This window comes from Microcaecilia unicolor, chromosome 2, assembly GCF_901765095.1.
Source record: "Microcaecilia unicolor chromosome 2, aMicUni1.1, whole genome shotgun sequence".
NCBI classification, from domain to species: Eukaryota; Metazoa; Chordata; class Amphibia; order Gymnophiona; family Siphonopidae; genus Microcaecilia; species Microcaecilia unicolor.
The window spans coordinates 5,563,600-5,576,706 of record NC_044032.1 but is presented as its reverse complement, the minus strand read 5'-3'; the positions used below and the strand labels follow the sequence as shown (position 1 = coordinate 5,576,706).

Sequence of the window (13,107 nt, the reverse complement as noted above, 5' to 3'; positions counted from 1 at the left end):
TGGTGATCTGCAGTTTTGAGAGATACTTACACTTTTAAGTTCAAGGAACACACTGGAGTCAACAGCTTATGCATAACTCAAACTGTTTATTCTTTTCAACTCCGCAAAAGCAGGAACATCAAAGCACATGAACTCTCCAACACTGAGTGAAATTATTTTAAAACCACAATCCTTCTGGTATTCCTCAGGGGAACTCCTGTATACTCCTCCCTTGAGTACATTTAAAGATGCTTTTATGCTCCCCCAAATTAGGGTTACTATATTTTGTCCCCCAAAAAGGAGGACACATGCCCCGCCCCTGTCACGCTCCACCCCACCCCCTGTCATGCCCTCGCTCCGCCCCCTGTCACACACCCCATCACCCCCCTCCCCTTACCTTCCTGTTGCCTGGTGGTCTAGTGACCTCTTTGGGGCAGGAAAGAGCCCCCTCTTTCCTGCCCGGAGCGCTGCCCTGCAAGCATCCTTCCTGTTGCTGATCGCAGAGCCAATTCAAAATGGCCACTGAGAGTTGAAGTCTCACGAGGCCACTTCAACTCTCGGCAGTCATTTTGAATAAGCTCCGTGCAGGGCAGCGCTCCGGGCAGGAAAGAGGGGGGCTCTTTCCTGCCCTGAAGAGGTCACTAGACCACCAGGGCAGTAGTAAGTAAGGGGAGGGGAGGCTAGCAATCTGCCCGTTTGCCTGGATTTCTGGACAAACGGGCAGATTGGCAAAACCCGCCTGGTTGCCCGAACATGTCCTCAAAAAGAGGACATGTTCGGGTAAATCCGGACATATGGTAACCCTACCCCAAATGGTCTTCCAACCAAAATGACATCTATGCAGTTTTAAAAACCGACTCACACTGGCACCTGTTTACACAGTCTGCTCCCCCTGATGTCACAAACTGGCTACCCAAATGTAAATACAGCCTGGTCAGCCAGTGACTGTGACCTACAATTCTTTGATTTTCTTTTCATGGCCACGCCAATGTGAGTTGAATTTGAGAAGCACAAGACCCCAACAATGGGCCGATGTTCTGTTGACTAAAGGATGTTTTTCTGGACTTCTATCAATCTCAGAATTGAATCTTATCCGTCTTTTTTTTTTTTTTTACAAAAAGTTATTTAAGCTACTTGGATAACAGATTAATACATAAGCAACCAGATCTGCAAAATTTCAAATGTCTTCGCTTCTCTGCTGCAACTTGCATGAATATCCACTTCTTTCATGCAATAAACAATGCTCAATATCCAAACCAGTTGTTTTCTTTGTTACTTTAGCAAACAGCACATATAATCTAAATGAAGCCTAAAAAAAATATTTGTCATTCAAGTATTAATATATGTACTTACAAAGTGATTAGTCATTCTCTTCTCTATGGAGATGATTTGCTGCAAGTGCAGATTATATTGCCCATAGTATTGTAGGGAAACCTGTCTTGTATATAGTAAGGGGATGTCTCACAAATCCAGAATGCAATAGTTCTCCAATGTGGTGTTTCAAACTCTTCTGTGCTAAGGTCAGAATTCCATAAACGGTATCGTCTGGAACAAAAAGGGCCCAAGGAGACAGAATGTAATTCAGATATGGGATTGTTGAAGTAATGCAGCAAATTATATACCACAGTAGCGTCAACAGAATTTAAGAGTTCGAGCAGAGATTTAATAATAAATAATGGACCCGATATTAAAAGGATTTATGCCCCTAAATTTGAGAGTTATGCTCCTAAAGTGGCCTCTTTGACAATTTACTAGGGCTGTGTGCACATATGTTTACTTTTAATATTCAGGTCACAGTGGTAAATGGCTTGTAAGCCAGTCATAGCCATGAGCTAAATTAATCCTGAATATTCAATACCAGGGCATGCACGTCTCCTAGAATTGAATATCCAGGTATGTGTGCTGACCCAAAATTTAACTGGCCACTGGCCAATATTCAGACCAGTGCCCGGTTAACTCGACGCATAAAATTAGAACAGCCTTCTTGCTGTCCTAATGTTATGCACTTAGTCAGTTAGCAAACTGAATATCAACTAGAAATCAGCTCGAAATCCATTTTCTGCCCGTTTTCAACTGAATGGTTATTTTAATTTATGCGTTATTTATTTATTTATTTATTTATTTGTAGCATTTGTATCCAACATTTTCCCACCAATTTGCAGGCTCAATGTGGCTTACATTTGCCGTAATGGTGGTTGCCATTTCCGGGTAACAGAATTACAAATGGTATTGCATTAAGATGCATACATACATGGTAATATACATGGAACATAATATATATATGGAACAGATCATGGTATATATACAGTATATACAATGTGCATACATACATGGTCTAGAAGAATACATTATGATATTGCAAGAAGGTTCCTAAGTAATATATTGGATTATAACATACATTAGGTCATCAACTATGGAGAGACCCTATTCGACATAAGATTTCAAGTGGTAGTGCTTGATCATTAATAGCAAAGGGGTTAAGCAGTTATGCGATAAAAGTTCGGTTTGTACAGATCGTCTATAATGTTATTATTTAGTGTTTAAGATGGATGTTTATGGTATGCCTTCTTGAAAAGATCTGTTTTCAGTAGCCTTCGGAAGATGGGTAGGTCTTGCGTTGTTTTTATGGCCTTCGGTAGTGCGTTCCATAGCTGCGTGCAGATGTATGAGAAACTGGTCACGTATGTGGATTTGTATTTTAGCCCTTTACAGTTAGGATAATGGAGATTGAGGAATGTGCGTGATGATCGTTTTGCTTTCCTAATAGGCAAGTCTATAAGGTCTGACATGTAGACGATTTTGTGGACCAGGGTGCAAACTTTGAATGCAATTCGTTCTTTTAGTGGGAGCCAGTGTAGTTTTTCTCTTAGGGGTTTGGCGCTTTCATATTTCGCTTTCCCAAATATGAGTGTGGCTGCCGTGTTTTGAGCGGTCTGAAGCTTCTTAATGATTTGTTCTTTGCATCCGGCATAAATGGCATTGCAGTAGTCTAGATGACTTAGCACCATTGATTGTACCAGGCTGCGGAATACCTCCCTTGGGAAGAAAGGTTTGATTCTTTTAAGTTTCCACATTGAGTAGAACATTTTCTTTGCTGTATTTTTTGCATGGTCTTCGAGTGTGAGATTTCGGTCAATTGTGACTCCCAGAATTTTCAGGCTATCTGAGACCGGAAGTGAGTAGTTTGGGGTGTTTATGGTATTGGGTTTGTTTGTGTTGTATTGTGAGGACAGGATGAGACATTGTGTTTTTTCTGCGTTTAGCTTTAGTTGGAATGCGTCCGCCCATGAATTCATTATTTGGAGGCTGTGAGTGATTTCATTCGTGATTTCTGTTATGTCTTGTTTGAATGGGATGTATATTGTGACATCGTCAGCATAGATGTACGGGTTAAGTCCTTGGCTGGATAGTGATTTGGCTAAAGGTGTCATCATTAAGTTAAAAAGGGTTGGTGAGAGTGGTGATCCTTGTGGTACTCCACATTCAGGTTTCCATGGTGTATTAGATTGTAAGCTCTTTGAGCAGGGACTGTCTTTCTTCTATGTTTGTGCAGTGCTGCGTATGCCTTGTAGCGCTATAGAAATGCTAAATAGTAGTAGTAGTAGTAGGTGTTGACGTTTTTGAGTTTGAGATCACTTGATAAGGTCTTGCTGTTAGGAATCCTTTAAACCATCTTAGTACGTTTCCTCCAATCCCGAAGTAGCAGAGGCGTAGTCAGGATTTGATCTCAGGGGGAGCAGACTTTTATAAAATAGGCGCCGGTTGGTGTCAGCTAGACAGCAGTGTCTGTGTTGTTGCTCAAGGACTGTGGCAGGCACTGATTAATACAGGCTGTCTCTGTTGCATCCTGCCTACAAGGAAACAGTACGTTACATCAGGAGGCAGGACACAGAAGAGGTCCCTGGACTGGCCAGAGCAGGCAACCTGTCTTCTTAATTTCAAATAAAAATATTCAAATTGTGACCATCACCTCAGGAATAGCACACCCAGTCCTTCCACTGCTAGACACCTTGTTTAAATTAGATGGGCTTTTGTTTGTGTGGTGACTCTACAGGATGTGGAGACCACTAGTCTTCAGGATTTTTAATTTGGTTGACAAGGACCACCAAAGGCGACCCTTGCCCCAGAGTGGTTGAGCACATTTTCAAATAGGGCTAGGCACTTTGCCATTCAGGTTTTCAGGCTATCCACAATGAATATGCATGAAAAAGATTTGCATGTAATGGAGGCAGTATATGCAAATCAATGTCATGCATATTTATTGTGGATATCCTGAAAACCTGACTGGCAAGGGGGTACTCCAGGACCAGCATGGGAAACACTGCCCTAGAACACAAAACTTACCACCCCATAACAGCGAAAACCCACCTATGAAAAGATAATGCAATATATATTACACTGGGTTCTCGAGCACCAATATACCTACTATTGGGAAACTGGAACAAGCTGCACTGTTACACATTCCTACACAGACACTACATGCTAGCAGAATTCTTCACCTCAGTCACACATGCAGAACATGAACAGACCCTCACCTATATAACATGAGTAGCCATACTGGGTCAGACCAAAGGTCCATCTAGCCCAGTATCCTGCTTCCAACAGTGGCCAACCCAGGTCACAAGTACCTGGCAGAACCCCAAACTGTGACAACATTCCATGCTAACAATCTAATACAGAATAGGGAGCCACAAAAACAACAACAACAACAAAAGTTGAAATATCAAACATATAAACGGCGAGTGACCGTACTCACTCGCAAATGCGCAGTAGAGACCTTCTCTGCCCCGCCGCCACGTCAATACGTGATGACGGGGGGGGGGGGGGAACACAGAGGGTCTGTACTGCGCATTGCTGAGGGAGGGACACCACCGTCTAACGCTCCCCCCACCCGAGTCGCCGCCGCCACCCACCTTCTACCCGGTCGGGCCCTCGCTCCACTATTGAAACAGCGAGGGTCCGGGAATGCAGCACTGAGCTCTGCTGAGCTGCCAACATCGCCCTTCCTTCTTCTTCTTCTCTGCCTCTGTCCCGCCCTCGACGATGTTACGTCACACGAGGGCGGGACAGGCAGAGAAGAAGAACGAAGGCCGACGTCGGCAGCTCAGCAGAGCTCAGTGCTGCGTTCCCGGACCCTCGCTGTTTCAATAGCGGAGCGAGGGCCCGGCCGGGTGGAAGGTGGCTGGTGACGGCTCGGTGGGGGGGCGCAAACTCGGAGGGGGAGGGGCAGCGGCGAACTCGGCGGTGGGGGCGGGCCTTTCAACCCCCCTTCCTATAATAGCCCGTTTTTACGGGCTCAAAGTCTAGTAAGTACATAAGTAATGCCACACTGGGAAAAGACCAAGGGTCCATCGAGCCCAGCATCCTGTCCACGACAGTGGCCAATCCAGGCCAAGGGCACCTGGCAAGCTTCCCAAACATTCAAACATTCTATACATGTTATTCCTGGAATTGTGGATTTTTCCCAAGTCCATTTAATAGCGGTTTATGGACTTGTCCTTTAGGAAACCGTCTAACCCGTTTTTAAACTCTGCCAAGCTAACCACTTTCACCACATTCTCCGGTAACGAATTCTAGAGTTTAATTATGCGTTGGGTGAAGAAAGATTTTCTCTGAATTGTTTTAAATTTACTACACTGTAGTTTCATCGCATGCCCCCTAGTCCTAGTATTTTTGGAAAGCGTAAACAGATGCTTCACATCCACCTGTTCCACTCCACTCATTATTTTATATACCTCTATCATGTCTCCCCTCAGCCGTCTCTTCTCCAAGCTGTATAGCCCTAGCCTCCTTAGTCTTTCTTCATAGGGAAGTCGTCCCATCCCCGCTATCATTTTAGTTGCCCTTCGCTGCACCTTTTCCAATTCTACTATATCTTTCTTGAGATGCGGCGACCAGAATTGAACACAATACTCAAGGTGCGGTCTCACCATGGAGCGATACAACGGCATTATAACATCCTCACACCTGTTTTCCATACCTTTCCTAATAATACCCAACATTCTATTTGCTTTCTTAGCCGCAGCAGCACACTGAGCAGAAGGTTTCAGTGTGTTATCGACGACGACACCCAGATCCCTTTCTTGGTCCGTAACTCCTAACGTGGAACCTTGCATGACGTAGCTATAATTCGGGTTCTTTTTTCCCACATGCATCACCTTGCACTTGCTCACATTAAACGTCATCTGCCATTTAGCCGCCCAGTCTCCCAGTCTCGTAAGGTCCTCTTGTAATTTTTCACAATCCTGTCGCGATTTAACGACTTTGAATAACTTTGTGTCATCAGCAAATTTAATTACCTCGCTAGTTACTCCCATCTCTAAATCATTTATAAATATATTAAAAAGCAGCGGTCCTAGCACAGACCCCTGAGGAACCCCACTAACTACCCTTCTCCATTGTGAATACTGCCCATTTAACCCCACTCTCTGTTTCCTATCCTTCAACCAGTTTTTAATCCACAATAGGACATTTCCTCCTATCCCATGACCCTCCAATTTCCTCTGTAGCCTTTCATGAGGTACCTTGTCAAACGCCTTTTGAAAATCCAGATACACAATATCAACCAGCTCCCCTTTGTCCACATGTTTGTTTACTCCTTCAAAGTAAATTGGTCAGGCAAGATTTCCCCAGACAAAAGCCGAGCTGACTCGGTCTCAGTAATCCATGTCCTCGGATGTGCTCTCTGCCCAAGAAAACCAGATTCTATAAACAGTGGAATACTGGTAAAAAGAAACAGAAAAGCATTTTCTCCTGTACTTTGCAAAATAAACATAGAAAAATATACATTTTACAAAGCAGGTACATCTCAATCCTTACAAAGTATTAAATAAAAATAATGTTTTTTTTCTACCTTTGTTGTTTGGGAATTTGGCTGGTCCCAGTCTTTTTTTCCATGTTCCATGAGTCAGCCTTCCAAATTCTTTTCCAGGCTGGCCTTTCCATTTCTTCTGTCTCCTCTTGTCTTCTTCCTTTCCTTCTCTACATCTATTTGGCACTGATCTGTATTACCATCTTTCACCTTTTCCAAAATTACCTCTTTGTCCCCCATCTCATCCCTTTTTCATGTCCCTATCTCCTCCTCCCCTTTCCAATAGTGCCCCTTTATGTCCCTATCCAATCTCAGGTTTCCCTTCCCAGTGAAGCAGTCATCGCCATACTCTCAAAACAAAGCAAGCAAACATATGAGTTGCTGCATCCATGTTGTCACTCTTTATTGTTGGTAGCATTTGTATTTAATCTCACTTATATTTTCAAACATGGCAATTTGTGCAGTATACGGATGTACACAGAAAAAGTATAATAACGGAACGGAATATAGGTAGAGTAGTAATTTGTTGTAAATCGTAATCAGTGTGTCATTTGGAGGGGCTGGTTATAGAGGCACTCTAGCATGTGTTATACTCGTGCAGAGATTTTTTTTTTCTCCTGGTAAAGGCCACTAAACCAGAATATAAGAAAGCCAATGGACTACATTAGGGGCTTATAGCCCATTTAGTTATGTTTAAACAAAAGAGATCTGCATTAAAAAAATATTTATTTTTATTTTGACCTATAAAACCACTTGTCCCTGAAACATGCCTAAAAACAGAATAATCCATTTGTGTATCTAAAATGTAAAATTTCTACAAATGAGATGACGTTAAAATGTGATTCCATGTGCCCCAATGAAAGGTGAGTTTAATTCTACTTCCATTTTTCAATATATTCTATCATCTTTATAACACCAGCTTCCCAAGGCACAGTACAACAACAGTTAAGATAAACTCATCAAGAAACAGGATATCCTCATTTAAATCTTGGTCATATATATTGTACAGAAGAACAGTGAAGAAAAATGAGCACACGCTACAGAGTTTATAATTGCTTTTTCTACCAGCTGCAATCATTTTTGAAGCCGTTTTATTTCTTTTCTCCTCCAGCTTTTAATGCACTGCCTATTAACAGAAACAGCTTTAGCCTTGTTACAGATCAACAATAAAGAACGACAAAGTGGATGCAGCAGCTCATAAACACATTAACCAAGTTGGCTTCCTTGCTGGACTAGAAAGGCTCACTTCCACTGGTCTATTAAACCTCCTTGGGCAGCTCTCCCTCTGGAGTCTTGCATTTTTCTCCCTGTTTCTTCTGCTGCCTGCTGTCTCCCCGTCGTCATTTTTACTGCCCTGAAGAGTTCTGGCGATTCAATCAGTCAGCCTTCTGCCAGCGTTGGGGCTTCTCCTGAAGAGAAAGCCCCGACGCCGGCAGTAGGCTGACTGTAAAATCGCCGGTGCCGAGGGAGAACTCTTCAGGGCAGTAAAAATGATGACGGGAGACAGCAGGCAGCAGAAGAAACAGGGAGAAAAATGCAAGACCAGGCGGCAGGCAAAGTTACTGGCACTTGGCGCATAGGCGCCATTTTTTCAAAAATGTCGTCTAGGATGTTCGTGACTATTTGGTGGCTGACCATGTCGAATGCGCTGGACATATCAAATTGTAGGAGTAGCACATTGTTTCCTGTTGCAATTAGTTGTTTAAATTTGGTTATGAGGGTGGTTAGCACTGTTTCGGTGCTATGGTTGGATCGAAATCCTGACTGTGATTCATGTAGTATTGTGAATTTGTTTAGGTAGTTGGTGAGTTGTTTGGTTACCATACTTTCCATTAGTTTTACTATCAGGGGGATGGATGCTACTGGTCGATAGTTGGATGTGTCGTTTAATTTTTTCTTTAAGTCCTTGGTTATGGGTGTAAGTAATGTATTTCCTTTGTCCTTGGGGAAAAGTCTGTGTTGTAGCATGTAGTACAGGTGTGACGTAAGGTCTGTTATGAAGCGTTTGGGGCGAACCTTATTAGGTTACTGGGGCAAATATCCAGTTTGGAGTGGGTTTTGGAGAATTTGTTGAGTGCTTGAGTGATGGTTTCTTCGGTTAGCAGCTCGAAGTACTACTACTACTACTACTTAACATTTCTAAAGCGCTACTAGGGTTACGCAGCACTGTACAATTTAACATAGAAGGACAGTCCCTGCTCAAAGAGCTTACAATCTAAAGGACACGTGAACAGTCAGTCTGCTAGGGGCAGTCAAATTGGGGCAGTCTGGATTTCCTGAAAGAGTTAGGTGCCGAACGCAGCATTGAAGAGGTGGGCTTTAAGCAAAGACTTGAAGATGGGCAGGGAGGGGGCTTGGCGAAAGGGCTCGGGAAGGTTGTTCCAAGTCATTCCAGGTTCGGTCTGCTGGGTATTCACCGGGAGTAGGGTCCAGGCAATCCATAAGTTCTTCGTGATCAGTGGTATTGAGTGGGAATGTGGATCAAAGTTTTATAATTTTTTTCATTGAAGTATTTGGCAAGTTGGTCTGCCGATGGGGTGTCTGTGCTGGTTGTGGTAACCGGTGTGGTGTCTATTAGTTTATTCATGAGTTGGTAGAGTTTATGTGCGTCTTTGTAGTCTGGTCCTATTTTGGTTTTGTAGTATGCTCTTTTGGTTTGTCTTATTGTATATTTGTATTTTCTTTACATTTAGTACATAAGTACATAAGTAGTGCCATACTGGGAAAGACCAAAGGTCCATCTAGCCCAGCATCCTGTCACCGACAGTGGCCAATCCAGGTCAAGGGCACCTGGCACGCTCCCCAAACGTAAAAACATTCCAGACAAGTTATACCTAAAAATGCGGAATTTTTCTAAGTCCATTTAATAGCGGTCTATGGACTTGTCCTTTAGGAATCTATCTAACCCCTTTTTAAACTCCGTCAAGCTAACTGCCCGTACCACGTTCTCCGGCAACGAATTCCAGAGTCTAATTACACGTTGGGTGAAGAAAAATTTTCTCCGATTCGTTTTAAATTTACCACACTGTAGCTTCAACTCATGCCCTCTAGTCCTAGTATTTTTGGATAGTGTGAACAGTCGCTTCACATCCACCCGATCCATTCCACTCATTATTTTATACACTTCTATCATATCTCCCCTCAGCCGTCTCTTCTCCAAGCTGAAAAGCCCTAGCCTTCTCAGCCTCTCTTCATAGGAAAGTCGTCCCATCCCCACTATCATTTTCGTCGCCCTTCGCTGTACCTTTTCCAATTCTACTATATCTTTTTTGAGATACGGAGACCAGTATTGAACACAATACTCCAGGTGCGACCGCACCTGGAGCGATACAACGGCATTATAACATCCGCACACCTGGACTCCATACCCTTCCTAATAACACCCAACATTCTATTCGCTTTCCTAGCCGCAGCAGCACACTGAGCAGAAGGTTTCAGCGTATCATCGACGACGACACCCAGATCCCTTTCTTGATCCGTAACTCCTAACGTGGAACCTTGCAAGACGTAGCTATAATTCGGGTTCCTCTTACCCACATGCATCACTTTGCACTTTGTTTCCAAGCTTTGAGTCTATGTTCATTTTTTGTTTTTTGCCATGCGCGTTCGAGTCTCCTGACTTGTGTTTTTAGTTTTTTCAGTTCGTCATTGAACCAAAGTATTGAGCTGTGTCTTCGTGTGGTTCTTATTGTAGTGGTGCAATTTCGTCTAGTATGTTCCTGCATCTGTCGTCCCAATTTTGGAGATAGTGTTTGGAGTCAGTCTGTGCTGACCATTCATTTTTGTAGATCTGTTACCAGAATGTAACAGGATCAATCTGTCCTCTAGTGGTGTAAGTTGTGCATTCTTGCTTGGGTTGCGTGTCTTTTTTCCACCATTGTAGGGCTACGTTTAATTTATGGTGGTCTGACCATGGTATGGCCGTCCATTTTTTATCTGTTAGTATCAGGTTTGAGTCTGAAGATAGTTTGTATGTAATGAGGTCAATTGTGTGTCCTTTGACATGTGTAGCTTGCATATTAGGCAAGTTAAGGTCCCATAATTGTAGAAAGTCTTTGCAATCATGTGTATTGGTTGGAACAGGGGTGATATGATACAGACGTTCAAATATTTGAATGGTATTAATCCACAAACGAACCTTTTTCGGAGATGGGAAGGCGGTAGAACGAGAGGGCATGAAATGAGATTAAAGGGGGGCAGACTCAAGAAAAATGTCAGGAAGTATTTTTTCACGGAGAGAGTGGTGGATACTTGGAATGCCCTCCCGCGGGAGGTGGTGGAGATGAAAACGGTAACGGAATTCAAACATGCGTGGGATAAACATAAAGGAATCCTGTGCAGAAGGAAGGGATCCTCAGGAGCTTAGCCTAGAATGGGTGGCAGAGCTGGTGGTTGGGAGGCGGGGCTAGTGCTGGGCAAACTTATACGGTCTGTGCCGGGGCTGGTGGTTGGGAGGCAGGACTAGTGCTGGGCAGACTTATACGGTCTGTGCCGGGGCTGGTGGTTGGGCGGCAGGGATAGTGCTGGGCAGACTTATACGGTCTGTGCCAGAGCTGGTGGTGGGAGGCGGGATTGGTGGTTGGGAGGTGGGGATAGGGCTGGACAGACTTATACAGTCTGTGCCCTGAAGAGGACAGTACAAATAAAATAGTAGCACATATGAATTTATCTTCTTGGGCAGACTGGATGGACCGTGCAGGTCTTTTTCTGCCGTCATCTACTATGTTACTATGTTACTATTAGGGTCTTCCAGGCAGGGCCGTGCTGATGCAGTAAGCGAGGTAAGCGCCGCAGGGGGGCGCTTGCCTTCCAGGGGCGCCACTGCCCTGCAGTCAGTCTGCTCACTTGCAAAATCTTTCACCTGAACTTGTGATTCTCCTATCTCCACTGCCCTCCCCTTTTCATGCAAAGGAGCAGTATTAATTGAGGCAGGCACGCTCTTCAAGTTACATGAGAATACAACCAGATTGCTATTTATGCTTCAGTTTGGGGCTAGCTCCACAGTCAGAGTGAGTTTCAGAGCTTGAAACAGCATTCAAATTAACCTGAAATTTTAAAAGTGCTAAAAATAAGTTTTAAAAGTATTTGCCTTAGATCTAATTGCAGAATTCAGGTGCTGGGAGTCTGTACTTGGTTGTCATATGCTCAGATTTGTTTAAATCATATGCAAATTAGTCTGGTGTTTTTCACTAAACATTCCCATGAGTGTCTGTATGTTAATCTGCATTCAAATAGAGCTCTCTGATTGGATGATCAGCTTCTGTTAAGAAATGTGCCCCCGAAGTGAACAGAGTGAGAGCTGTCCTTTGCCAAGAGAGACATCCAACTGTGACTTCCTGTGTTTGTTGACTGAAGTTATAAAAGAGTGCCTGATTGTGGTAAATGAGAAAATATAAGTGAAAAGAGATTGGTGGTGATTGAAGTTTCTCTAGTGAGAAAAGGATCTGAATATTTCAGGATTACTTGAAGTTTATGAAGAATAGAAAAGGGTGAATTTCAGTTTAAGAGTGTTTAAATCCTATAAGCTATATAAAGGCTAGGTAGATTTAAGTGACTGTAAGCAAGGAAACCTTAATATTTGATCTGAAATAAATATTTGATCTGAGATAGTTGATCAGAGATAAATGTTTGATCTGAATTATATCCTTTGGTGCAAAGGGGATTAGAATGCAAAAGAGTATTTCTTTCTGTTTACCAGTACAGTCAAATAATTCCATTCCACTTAAATAATTTTTTGTTATATATATGAGGGAGTAGTATCTGGATTTATTGTAAATCAAATTGATTCCATTCACAGGAATTCATATTCACCTTCATGCATTCATCCGATATTATCTTTTAAGGATGAAGTTTTATTTTATGTTCACTCTGTCTCTTGTGAGCTGAGCACAGTTAGTTTCCTCGGCTGGCACGACTACATATTAGAGGTATTTTGATACTGTGTGAAGTTTTACCACAGACGGGTGACATATATAAAACATTCTCCTTGGATAGGATGTGATATGTGAAAATACATTTTGCTTTAATGAAATTGCTAAACTTTAGAGTCAGAGACTTATCAATGAGGGATACATACAGTGTTATTTTTTCCTGAGGTCCGGCTTACTTGCCTGCTCCCTTCTGTTCCTGCTCTGCTGGACGGGGGGGGCGCCAACCGATAGTCTGCAGGGGGGCACCAGAGACCCTAGGCACGGCCCTGCTTCCAGGTGTAGGTTTATGTCACCTATTGTGAGTAAGTTGGAGTTGGATATACGTGTATTCGATATAAAATCCATAAAGTTTGACTGGCATTCTTGCCAATTTCCTGGTGGTCTATA

General features: G+C 43.1%; 1 protein-coding gene across 1 annotated transcript in view; it reads right to left on the bottom strand.

The window, feature by feature from the left end:
• Nucleotides 1–1,355: 1,355 nt before the first annotated feature.
• The window catches only part of LOC115461770 (B-cell differentiation antigen CD72-like), a 109,593-nt gene continuing 97,841 nt past the window's right edge, over nt 1,356–13,107 (bottom strand). Inside the window, exon 7 of the mRNA XM_030191815.1 lies at nt 1,356–1,524. Within this exon, the coding sequence (XP_030047675.1) occupies nt 1,356–1,524 (169 nt within the window). The remainder of the gene's footprint in view (nt 1,525–13,107) is intronic.